General features: G+C 43.6%; 2 protein-coding genes across 4 annotated transcripts in view; both read left to right on the top strand.

Annotated features, from left to right (window-relative positions):
* LOC133222549 (uncharacterized) overlaps nt 1-13209 on the top strand; it is a 146788-nt gene that overhangs the window by 8052 nt on the left and 125527 nt on the right. The window lies entirely within an intron of this gene.
* The window catches only part of KLHL29 (kelch like family member 29), a 405698-nt gene that overhangs the window by 385805 nt on the left and 6684 nt on the right, over nt 1-13209 (top strand). For all 3 annotated transcript variants that reach the window (XM_061372334.1, XM_061372335.1, XM_061372333.1), the window contains one exon: nt 5832-5976. In XM_061372334.1, coding sequence (XP_061228318.1) covers nt 5832-5976 — 145 coding nt within the window. The remainder of the gene's footprint in view (nt 1-5831; nt 5977-13209) is intronic.

Raw genomic sequence — 13209 nt, 5'->3', positions numbered from 1 at the left:
ACCTCAGATAGGACAACAGGTTATTTAAGAAAAAGCAAGCATGTTCAGATGTGCAACAGTAGGAGCAGATTTTGAAAGCAGCCAAGGTCTCTGGAGGTTTTTAGACCAGCAGTACCAGTCTCAAGTCACTGGTATTTTATGATAGTGCATTGAACACAATATAGGACACATTTGAACCCAACAGACCCATCTCTTCCAAAGCGTTGTGTGCCAGACTTGCCCAAGGCAACACTGGCATCAATCATGGCAACAGGGAAGGTAATTTTTTTGGCTAATCTCAGTGGAGGTGAAGCAGGCTGGATACTGATATCCTACCTGTGCAGAGAAGATATGAAGTAGGGACCTATAGCAAGTCCATGCAGCTCAGCCTCTGCTCTCTTCTCTCTGGATTTCTTCTAGGAATAAGCAGTGAATTCACTCCCAGTTTCCATTTATTATTTAGCCCTTAATGGCCAGGAAGTGCTGGGACATGGATGCCTGCATACAGTAGGTTGACACTAGGCTCACCAACTCACTGCACATGGATGCTGTGGTAGCCTTTGGGTAGGTGTTGATTATACACATACATGTTTGAAGAGGAGAGGGTCTTTCTCAGTGTCCCATCCCTTGCCCCACATCTATCCTCCCCAGCCTTGGAGGGATAGATGTTCGTGCATCAGTGCAGCCCACAGATTGATGTTACTGGAATAAGGTAGCTTCCCAGGGCTTCCACATTGCATATTCTTGGTAAAGCACATCACACATCACTTCCGTGTTTTGAGCTCTAAGAAGTTTGCTGCTATCAAGCCAAAGTAAATCCTACAATGGTAAATGAACCCAGGCTACCTACTTGCAGCACCTGCCTTTCCATATCTTGCCAGGCTGCCCTATATCACTCTGCTAAAAATATCCCATGCCCAGCTTCCTGAGGCTTGTCTTATTTAACAAGATGGCTATAGACATGCTGAAGTCAGTGGTTGTTACTAAGCCTAATTATCTAGTCACTGCCTTTTAGTTCACTTTGTGCCTTCATGCCAGGACACTAAAATATACCTTTTTTTGACACTCTGTACAGTCAGTGTCTGTACTGGTGGAATTACAAGTTTTTATTAATGTTTCTGGATTGCACAAAAAACACTGGTTAGTCATCATGACTATTAAATTTTAAAATCTGGTGAGAACTATGGGAACACAGGTCAAAGATCTATGAGCATTTTAGACTTCCAATCAACTGTCTAGTTCCTCACCATGCCATTTACTCTTGCAGTGATATGCGGGACAATCACAGAGCTGAGAATGTAAGAAATATCTGGAAAACAGCATTAGTAGCATCCATACATTTTTACTGCACTGTCCTGTGGCTTAGTTTGGTGAAAATGCATAATCATTCCCATTAAGTTATTTATGGACTCTACAAGAAAAATCAGACACATGTCCTGCCCCTTTCCCCAAGGCCAATAGTTTTGTACCCGTGTGTGGGTTTAGCCAGCTCTCACCTATTAACTCTCAAAGCAATGAAGGTTTCATCTCATCCTACAGTGTATTTTTCTTGCCATGACTAGTTCTTGGTGTTTATCCCACGAGTAAGCTTGAATATTACTTTCTTTTGTCTCACCCATTTCTCCTCTATGTATACCATATGCACCATTCAGAATGTTTTTTTCTACTCCTTGACGTGTTCCCACTGCACGTACTTTCTCTGCCTTGCTACCTCCCCTTCATCTGTGTGACCATGCTTTGTCCAATTCTCTTCAGTTCATCAACATTTGTCTCAGCCCACAGCAGCAGGTGGAGCTTTCTGTTTTGGCACTGGTGATCCCACCACACATACATGAAATGCAGCATTTGTAAGCTGTGGACACTCAACTTCAGGGTCCAGGAGGAAAGTTTGCTCAAGGGTCATGGAGGGAACCACAGGGCCCTGCAACCTGTTGCATAATTACAAGGAATCAGCCAAGAGGAGACACCATGCCGGAGGGCTGACATCTGAGACCCTCCTGTTAACTGCAGTAGCTGCACTTTGGCCTCATGAGCTATGTTAAGAATCAGACCACGGTCTCCTAGCTGCCGCAGGACGTTATCTTATCCATTACTATGCCATCCTTGAGCTTGTCTGCATAGTATTCAGAGACGGGAACAGGCACTTACTGTTAAAAGCAGATTTATTTTATATTAACTAGCCTCTGTTCTTCAATCTGCTTCATCATTTGCATCAACCTCCCCACTAGCCACCTGCGCTTACAAGAGAGACCCTTCAGTTGGAGTTATATCTGGACTGGTGGCATGCCCACGTTTTTTTCCTCATGATAAAAATGGTAAAAGACTAGCTTGGTTTTAATAACCTTTTCTCATATGAAGTGCTGCTGCCATTCAGTGTAATGGCACTTCAGTCTCTGACCAAGTGTTTCACTGGGAGGCGACATAAGATCTTTAAGCAATCATGGGAGGGAAAGCAGGACTATGCTACTTGACCATATAATGTACTGAGAGATAGGAGAGCCATGAAACACATCACAGACAGTACGCTGTCATTACTAAGTGAGGAGCATACTGGTAGGTTAAATTATCAACCCCATGTGAAGTACACCTCTGGCTCAAGGATTGTTGTTGAGTGCATACCCCTTACTGCAATGACTTGTCACTGGAGTAGAAATACTTGCATATTTTCCTATATCAACAGCACAGAAGAATGATTTTATTATGTTATCCACTTAGAGAGAAGAGTACCTTTTATCTATTATTTCCTTTACATTTATTCTTCCTTTTAATCTCAAGTGTGCTTGCTGTCCTGGACAAATCCCATTTAAGATTTTCCAGCTTAAAATGGGTTACTGTATCTGACAGCACCAACGCTTGAATTTTGGAGGGGAAAGGAGGCTGCTTCTCTGTTTCTGTGTTGCTTCTCCCCTCTCTTCCTTCCCTCTGGCAGGGAAGTACTCATTTGAAATAACCAGTGTCCCTGGTATATCCCACCGTATGCTGCTGACCCATAGAAGCTCGTATGTACACCCAGTAGCATTGACCAAAAAACCCAACCAGAACATGCTTTTGCAAAATTAGGCTCCCCAGCCACCTGCTTTATGCTATGAGCATGGTGAGGACTTAGAGCAGCAACAGAAGTTGCAGTCTCCTGAGCATTTGCAGGAGGCTGTCCAAGATGGACAACAGCAAGGGAAAAGTGTGGGTAGCACCTAAGATGAAGTGAGGTTAAAGACTGAAGGTGGTCATCCACACCTGGGTAGCAGGAATGATGGCTTGAGTTTTCCACACTCCTTGTATGCATGAACAATTCCTGCCTCCATGGTAACAAAACAAAAATAAAGCCCACTGTCTTCTTTCAACCTGTCTCTTGAGGGTGTCCCTTGTGTCTTTCTGCCATGTCTTCATCAGGATCAGGAGACTGCTGCGAGTGTCTCCCTTCCTGAAACAAGTGGCAGGGATTTCTCTGGTTTTCTATCACAGGCTTATTTTATACCAGTTTATGAAGTGTTAGCTAAAGACAAAAGCAGTAAAAAGACAACAGATAGGTGATGTATTGAAATATTGATGATAACCAAAAACTTAAAAAATAAGAAAAAGAATATCAGAGTGTCTGCCTATTTGAAAAGAAAGAATTAAAAAAAGTCACTATAAAAATAACCAAGGGGTTTCCCTCTCTTTCTTTAACAAAAAGGAATGTGTAGTCAGTGATTCAGTCTCCTGAGAAGTCGCTGTTTCTGCCTTCAGGGAGCCCCAGATAATTTCCCTGTGGGATTAGGGAGCCGAGTTCTGATTTTTTATGCAAGAGTTTCATTCTCCTGCAAAACACTGCAAGTCGAAGGAAAAAACCCAGGAAGATGTGATAATTAAATATGGAAAATTTCTGATGAGTGTCTTAACTGGAAAAAATGTCACATATGCAAGTCTGATTTGGAAAGGGATGTGAGCCGGGTTGTTAGGACAGATAAGTCTTTCTGATGAATTATAGTGGCTTAGTGGCACCGAGAAGAAACTGAATACTCCTTGTTCTATTTTCTGGATGAATTAGTTTCTTCCCATCTGTTCCCAGAGATCAGTGACATTTTCCTAATACATCCATGGTTTTTTGACATATGCCTGTAGATACTCAGCACAATAGGAGTCCAACTTTAACCCATAACATGTTTTGTCTGGTTTCATGCCAGGTGCTGCACCCCTGTTATGTCGCCGTGAGTACACACTGACATGGGGTGAGATGAACTGGACAAGACCCATGGCTGTGCTGGAACAGAAGCAAACACCACAAAACCATTATTTCCTTTCTAGTTTAATCAGTTCAAACCTCAGTTAAGGAAATTACCTCTCTTCTGGAGACATTCATCAGCTTTTGCTTGACTTCTGACAAATTAAATCCCTCATAAAACATTTAATGGAATAAGGTGGTTTTACAAGAACCTCAGGGTTACAAGACCAGTGGTGCAAGAAGTAAGCAAATGCCAAAAGTGAAGCTGCGGGGGCTGGTTTAAACCCTTCTCCTTCTGTGTTCATAAAAGGACACAGTCATAGTGTTACGGATCTGGGAGGAATATACAGACCCCTTTGAAATTAGATAGAGGCCCTTGTCGGAGACGTAAGAGCATAATAAAGCTGGTATCACACCTCCTCTAAAGCTTGCTGCCCAGCTCCCTGCACACAGGAGGAGGGCTGCAGTGGCTGAGGCCATCAGCACTGTGTCTAGGATGTTTCTGCACTGGAGATGCAAACCCAACCTTTTCTGAGCATATAAAAATGCAGATTTTGGAAAGGCTTTACCTTATATCTATGTAGAGAATTTTTCTGTGTCCCCTGACACCAGGATAGCCACCCAGGAAATGTCATCTTCCCACACCAGAGGGCTTAGGCTCTTGCTTCTTAGAGAACTGGTGAGAGGCTTATTTTAACTCCAATAAAGGAATGTATTTTGCCATCTTTTGTTCCAGACACTGCTGATTGGTTTCACTGAAGTGTTGATTAAAAAACCTGTATCGCATCAAGACAGACACCATCATGAGAAATTTCAGCCCAACTGGCTCATATTTAATCATGTGCATATGGCATGCTAATGGCATACGGGACAAGTCAACTAATTAAATTAGACTTATTTCATTCGATAATTTATGGTTAAGTTTTACCAATATTTCTAATAATGCCGCAGCTAACACAAGAGTTTTCAAGCATCCTTGGAACCTCTGACTGAACTTGATTTAAGATAATGGACTTCCGTAATTTCAGACTCCAGCATCGCAGAGTTTATTGGTAAAATACAGGACTGCTTGGAGGTACACACACATCTGAAAATAAAAGTGCAGATGAATTTATGAGACAGATGAAGGCAAAAAAAATCGGGTCTCAGAAGATGATCTGCATTATGTGGGTGACCTTCCCACAAGCAAAAGCAGAATACTGAAGAGAACCAACTATTGGGTGTTCTTAAATGGACCTCTGCATTGTGGGTTTCTACTGTACTTAACTGCTGCACGGGCATGGGAAGCATCTGAGTTAAAATTTGCAGCAGTTCTAAGTTCTTAAGCAACTTGACATCTTAATTTCGTATGTAAGAGTGGGGCTTTCACAGTAACTCCATTAGGCTTTGGGAGAGGGTAATTGTGCTTTCCCAGTTCAGAGGGAGGTGCATATTGGGGGGATGAAGGACTGATGAACTTTAAAAGTGCCTTTGAGAACTTGGAGAGAGGAGAACAAAACCAGGAAAGGTTTCCTCATTTTTCTTTCCTTAGCCTTGGAGGTTTAGAGAAACGTGACTTATCTGTAAATAAGGGGAATGTATAAATAAAAAAAAAAAAACAGGCTGCAAACCTGAGCCTAAAACTGATCTCAGTGTTGCTTTCCATTGACAGATAACAAATATGCTCCTGCAGTCACTCTCAATGGGTTCATCTTTATTCTTGGAGGAGCGTATGCACGAGCAACCACCATCTATGACCCAGAGAAAGGCAATATTAAAGCAGGTCCCAACATGAACCACTCCAGGCAGTTCTGCAGGTGAGAAAAACCATTAAAACTGAATTACTGGTGCCTTTAACATTTTCTGCTGATAAATAAGCTAATATAACCTAATAGTGAAGGGGAGAGGGGAAGGGAGGTGTGGATCATCTGGGGCTTTCCTCATGTCTTTTTTGTACATGTTCAGGGGTACAGCATTTCCCAGAGTGCACATCCAGGACCCTACTATGGTTCATGTGTCTCTTCAAGTTCAGGAGTGATGAATCATGGGGAGGGACATGCGTTGGGCTCCTTCAGTAACTACAAAAACACTGTCTTCCTCAGTTTGCCGTTGTAACCAAAGGATGATAAATACCTGCTGTAGGAGAGACCATTATAATGTGGAACATGGTTTTGCTAAAAATCACCTAAACGATCCTTGAAAGAAAAAAAAAACCACTGAGTAAACACCACACAGTGATATTAGTTATTCTTATTTATTACATCCTTTCAGAAGCTTTGGGGGCTTGCTTCCCCAGTCCCAGTCACAGGTTTAAGAAACTGCCCAAATTGGATGACAAAAATAAAACCTAGCCCCCATTGCAAGTACTGACAGAACTTAAAGGCCTTTTAAAAAGTACTCATGGCTGTTACGGGCAATCAGACAGGCTTGTTTCAGACTTTATACAGCACCAGCCCCTCTCAGAGCAGATCCCATGCTGAGGGCTGGCTGAGCTATCAGTTCCACAGGGAAAAGCCATTGCTGGTCCACAAACTGCTGCAGGTGCTGGGTGAGGGTTTGTTACTAATACCTGATGCAACGAGTCTCAGGGCACTGAGCAAAACCAGGACAGAGGGGTTGTGCCAGGCATGTGCCCAGGCAAAACACTGACAAGCGTGGGGAGGAGCAGCAAATGAGCCATCATCTGGGCCCACAACAAACCCACATCTCCCAGTCATTCAGCCCACAGCAATGCTACTTCCCCAGCGGTGTCCCTAGGCCCCATCACATGGTTGAAAAACACCTCCATGTTTTTACCTTGTGGCATTTAACCATTCACTTTGGTGCAATGAGAAAAATCCTTTTAAGAAAGCATGCTCCGTTTTTCTCTTCTTGCTGGGTTGGGCTTTTTTCCCTGGTTTTTTTTTTTTTTTCCCTGGTTTTTTTTTTTCCTCCGTTTCTTTTGTTAATTTAAGGAGCGCCCTCTCTTGGCTGCTGGAGCAGATTTTATTGTAACGCAGAGTGGTCCAGGCAGCCGGCTTCATGAGCTTAGACCCTGCACTAAGGATGAGTCTTCCTTGTCCCTCTGCTGTAGCAGGAGGTGAAGCCTGCAGTGCTCAGTCAGCTGCTAATGGCATTTTTCTCCTGAAAACCAGAAATAAAGGGTACAATGCAGTTCAGGATCAGAGACCTAAGCAGTAAAATGAAATGTGAGGGACTTGTACTTTTGATACATTGCTGTGTCTTCCCATAGAGAGGGTTGAGCAGCTCTTAGAACATCTCTGTTTTGTAAAATGTAACAAAAATCTGCTAATGAAGTATCTGGAATGCACTGTAAAAGAAATTGCAAGGGTGATTTCAAGCAGGAGCTGTTGGCTGAGCATCTCACACAAAAACTCCCCAGGGTTCCTAATGTGAAGGGATAGGATACTTTGCTCTTCACTCTGCAGAAGAGAATCAGTGGGAGACCTTGTGATGGACCAAGGAGACTAACCAGTGATCTAAATACTAGCTGTTGCTGTGGTGCCATAATAAACTGGTTTTGCTTAAGCAGAGTATGACACCTGTCACTAAACTTTCCAATGACTTTTTTTTCTGAAGCCTAAAGCAATAGAGTGGAAACCTACATTGATAGTGGGTAACTACCGAAAAAAAGGAATAGTTCGTACATCCCAATTGGGTGCCCGAAAAGGGACAATTTCAAAAATTGTTAAATGTGCTGGGAAACAGTCAGGAAAAAATACTTCAGCCAAAAGGAGATGTAAAACCTATGACAAAAAATAAATCAGTTTGAATGGAAATAGGAAGGGTGGGAGGTTAGCAATAACAAATAGGTTAGAAACTGGCTACTGCTACAGTAGCCTCGGGGAACCAGTGAAGTATTAAGGGCTCATAGGGGTAAAAGGAAAGGCAGTTTAAACCTTTGGGGATCAAATTTGTGATCTTAATCAGCTACAAAACCACTGCTGATGAAGCAGCAAAGTGTAACACAGCCTAGTCCACTGGCTGCTTCTGATCTGCATTTGGAAGGGAGGAAGATGGTTTCGTTCCATGTTCTGCTGTGAGAGTCCAAAAGCAGTCACTGTTAGCAACAAGGATAGGTGTGAACTCAGAAGTGAAGTTCTCAGATCAGGCAGCCCGGCTCTCTTAGACGCAGGTGTCTTTAGAGACTTCACTGAGGAGCTGATTGAAGCACTAATGTTGATTTTTAATAACTCTTACAGCTCAGGATGGATCAGGGCACTGCCAAAGTGTTCCCATATTTTAAAAAGGTGAAAGGGAGAATTTTAGTGCAGCAATTAATTTTGCGAAGTACCAGCATCAGGCTAAGTGGTCTCACTTAGCCTCATGTTAGTCCTCTGCAAAATACCAGAGTGGTTAATTTGGGATTTCATCATCAAATAACTAGATGCTAATACTATGATGAATAGCAATCAATGAGCTTTTCTGGAAAATGGGTCTTATTAAACCAACCTATTGACTTTTGCTTTTTTTGGGGGGGTGCAGGGGGAAATTGCATTCTTTGTTTTGGTTTTTAATAAAACATGCCTGGCTGCTGAAGACAACTGATGCTGTAATATGCTGCAGTCTCTCCAAGGTATTTGTCTGGTATTATATGGAATTAACAAGGCACACATTAGAGAGATTAAATGTGCTTCACTGACAGATCTCAAAATGTAGTTGTTAATGAGGAGATATCATTGAGCAAGGCCACCAGTAGCAAGCATTGATTCTTCTTCAGTGCTGTTTAATAGATCTACCAGCCATCCAGGTAATAGAAAAATCTCCCCTGGTAAAGGCTGCAGGTGGTGTAACAGTGGGTAAAAATATTACAGAAGGAGCTATTTTAGTCAGTTATCTGCATGTCTCAGTCGGTCTCAAGCTAGCAGTGGTATTTTAAATGCAAAGTAATACATGGAGGAAGCACAATCATAGGAGCCCTGCTCCCCTTAGAAAGTCAGGCACTCAGAGGACACAAAGGAGGCCACTCAGAGCTACACAACATGAGCTCTTCTTGCAAGGCAGTGGATAAAAGGTCAGTGCAATATTGGATATACAATGCAAGCCCTAACACGGCAAGGAGAAGTTGAAGCTGGGAAGAGAGAACAGTGCTGCAGTACAACGTGGCGAGAGGAATGCAGGTCTTGGGTCCGTGCATGAACATGTGGAAATATCAGCAGAAGTTCAAAGAGAAGCTGCAAAAGTGACCCCGGGTTGGAAATCAAATCTTTGACATGAAATCTAAGGAGTTTATCAAAGAAAGGCTGAGAGGTGACTTGATCACTGAGAGCAAGTGGAAAAGCTTTCAGGCTCACAGACAAAGGCGTAGCAGGTTACAGGGGCTAGAAAGTCAAATTACACATCTCAGCCTTTAAGTGAGGCACTTTCCCAACAGCCAGGATAATTAAACAGAGAACCAGCAAGGGAGGGGGTGAACTCACCAACACTCAGTGTTTTTAAGAGGAGATTAGATACTTTTCCAACAGGGGTGCTGCCTGGGGGAAAGTCCATAGCCTGCATATACACAAGCTCAGATTAACGAAGCACAGAGATCCCTTCTGACCTTAGTCTATGAATCTATAAATTCCCCATTCCACTCATTAGCATGGATCACAAAAAACATGTTTTAAAAGCAACAACATAAACAACTTAAAAATTAACTGCATGCTATTGATCTCCTCTCACCAGGAATTACTCAATACCGAATTTGCTGGGGAAAATCTTGACTGCATCACTTTCATTTTTATCTGCACTGTTTCTGCATGTTAATGTCTAGGGAGTGTGATGGCTTTGAGCACAGGGAAGAGAGATGTGCATGGCATTCCCCTGCATGGCAGAATTAAAGGTCCATTCAAATGGGTTTAATATCAAGTTAAATGACTTTTAGTGAAAAACAAAAAATGAATGGTTCAGGTCTCCAGCTCACAATGAGCAGAAGAGCGAAGTGAGCATCGTTTTCAGATTAAGCCCAGCCTGATGGAAGTCAATAAGAAATTCGTGTTGACCTAGAATTAACCCTTTGAGGGATTGTGCCAAATGAGCAAAGAGCTGTAATAGGCCTGAAGCATTTTAAAATGCAATGAGAACTCACACAGAGATCTCGAACATCTACACAGTGTATGAGGGAGATATTTGACATTTCCCAAACATCAGGTAAGTGTGTCCTGTTTGCCACATGGACCCCGTCTCAGTTTGGCAGAAATGAACAGATCCCCCTGTTCCTTTATGTGATCTTTGGAGGCGGAGGCAGCAGACAACAGCCCACAGGGATGAAGAGCTGGGACAATCACACCTTCCTCTGCTGGATACCTCCCTCCAAAAAGACTTGCACAGGCATCCCTCCCCTCCAACAGTGGCAATTCCTCCCTTTGCAGGCAAGCATTCTCCCTTCCCGCAATGCCCTTCAAGGGTTTATTTTTCGTCAAGCAAAAGGAATACCAAATGCGTTTCTGTGCGTGATTAAAAATTCCATATTCTGCTTGCTTAGGATGCAGGCAGCATGCAAACAGGCGTGTGCTACAGAGAGCCTCCACGGGGCAACAGCGGCAGCGTGATGGTGCCAGCAATAATTCCAGAGAAGCTAATTTAGTACCAGCAATTCCCAACAGACACCAGAAAAGCATTTTCTTCCTCCTCCTCTGACTGTTAACCAGTAAGATTTATTAGATGGTTCTGCCGAATGGAAATCTTTAATAAAACTTCGACTCAAGCTGAACAGCACAAGACCAGGGTCAGTTTGTGGATTCCCCCTTTCCCCCACCTTCTTTTTAACTAAGCCCTTGTTCTTGAACAGCGAAGCATGGTGACTCCTGTGCTTAACTACAAGACACTGCTAATGTACCGCACCAACTGCAGACTCCCCCAGCTGATTCCTTTCCTCGTTGCAAAGTTTGTGGTAACTGCAGGCAGTGGAAGGGGTTAGAGCACAGCTTGTTTGGATGGATATTCCCAGGTGAAGCTATTACAGAGCATGAATCCTTAATGGTCGCGTACTTCTCAAGCCCACAGACATACAGGCTGCTCTGCTGAGCAGGCAGCATTTGCTGCTGGAAATGTTTGTGGTCCAGAAGGGAAAACCAAAATCTTCCAGCATAACTGGAAGGAGATATGTGTCTGGGACTATGCTGCATGGGCGGTGGATGAGAAATGCCACACCAAACTAATTGTAGTGATTTCTGTCGCAGCTGGCGACATGAAGGATTTTGGTGTGTGTTAAAGCATAGCTGGTACAGGCAGAGCACTCAGGCACTGATGTGCAGCGGACTTTGGAATAAAACATTGCTGGTTTTCAGCACCAAGTAATGATGCCACATCATGGTTTTGGGTCATTAGCAAGGAAAAGTGCTTGCAGAGCAGAGGAGAATCTACCTGGAAGTTGGCCAAAACAGCCACACTAATAATCCTGCTTCATGAAGTGGCATGATACCCTCCTAACTGACCAGAACTAATGTGGACCCTCATTTATCCATCTCATTATAAAGATGAAACCTGTGGCAGCACAACACTGCCACCCGAGCTCAAGCCCTCTCAAACATAACCTGGCTGCAGCATCCAGGGAGGTTGTCAGCACAGCTCCCAAACTCAGGATGACACTTGGGCCCCCTGACCACCACTACCCACAGAGACACAGCAACGCCTTTCTCTTCAGCCTTGCAAACTACTGTGTGGGTTTAAAGAAAAGTTCTCCAGTTTAAGCAAAAGCTTAAGAGATGGTTTCAGCTCTGCCCAGCACTGCATACAGCCACTTCCCACAGTAGCTGTTTATGGTGCTCGCTTTTCTTGCCTCCCGCTAACGCCAACCAGTTGACAAGCATAATTTGGTTCCATCTCTAGTAAAGCCCTCCTGAACTCTTAGGGCAGGGAGGAAATCCATCCAGTAATAAACATGAGGATTTTTTTCTGTTAAGCAGATTCTGTGTCTGTCTAACTGATGTTATTAAATGTTTATGGAACTGCTCCAGATATGTGCATGCATAGCCAGTAGTGAGGAGGGAGGCAGAGGAGCTTTGGTTGTGGCCTCAGATGATAGTAAGTTTTGTGAAGTCAAAACACCACATTGATCCAGCCATTTCAAATCTTTTACAAGCCCAGACATGAAAAGACAGGATTTATTTTTAAATTGTTTTTAACATTTCCTGATGAGGCTGACATGGTCTTTAAGCAGGAAAATTAATAATAAGAATAAAAATAATGAAAAAATTAACAAACTTTGCTGGTAGCACCACTGCTTGGGCTATGGCTAGCCATCATGACTGGAAGAGAGAAGGGCTGCAGCAGGAGCTCCCAGGCACTTGTCTCTCAGACATTACAGAAGAAAGGTGCTGACATCCTCCACTTTGGGTTGCTTCCAAATTATCATCCATCAGGAGACTTAGTGGAGGGTCTTGATGGGAAAGCAGCCACCAAGCAAATGGCAGCTGAGCTGCGTGGCAGGGCCCCAGCTGAGAGCACCACCAGCTCCTGTGTGCTGAGCCCAGGTGCTCCACGTCTGAGCTGGAGCATGGGCAGCCTTGCTCACATGTGATTAAAAATGTTAATTAAAAAAGCAGTGCAAAGTCAAATGCAGCAACAAAGGCAAATCAGATCCTGGGCTGCACCTGCAGGGGCATTACTTGCAGAGAGAGATGTGGCCATCCCACTCAGCACTTGATGGCAGCACCAGGAGTACTGTGTCCACTTCTGGTCACCACCATTCAAAAATGACACAGACAGACTGGAGAGGGTCCAGAGAGGAGCCAACAGAGAAGATCAACAGGCTGGAGAACCTGCCTTGTGAGGAAAGACTGAAGGCATTGGGTCTCTTCGCCCTGGATTAAAAAAGGCTCAGAGGGGACCTCACACAGTATTCCAGCACTTAAAGGGCGGCTACTGGGAGGATGGAGGCTTTCTCTTCACAGGGAGCCACACGGTGAAGACAAGGGATACAGGCTGCACCAGGAGAAGTTTTATCTCAATATAAGAATTTTGTACAGTGAGATCAATCATTCACTGGAATAAGCTCCTGAGGGAGGTTCTAGCATCCCCATCATGAGAGGTTTTCAAGATGCGATTGGACAAGGTGCTAGATAATC

Source organism: Neopsephotus bourkii, unplaced genomic scaffold, assembly GCF_033783945.1.
Source record: "Neopsephotus bourkii isolate Nb327-2 ecotype Australia unplaced genomic scaffold, CSIRO-AGI_Nbou_v1 NB_1600, whole genome shotgun sequence".
NCBI classification, from domain to species: Eukaryota; Metazoa; Chordata; class Aves; order Psittaciformes; family Psittacidae; genus Neopsephotus; species Neopsephotus bourkii.
The sequence above is the reverse complement of the archived record's forward strand: the minus strand, read 5'-3'. Positions and strand labels throughout refer to the sequence as shown.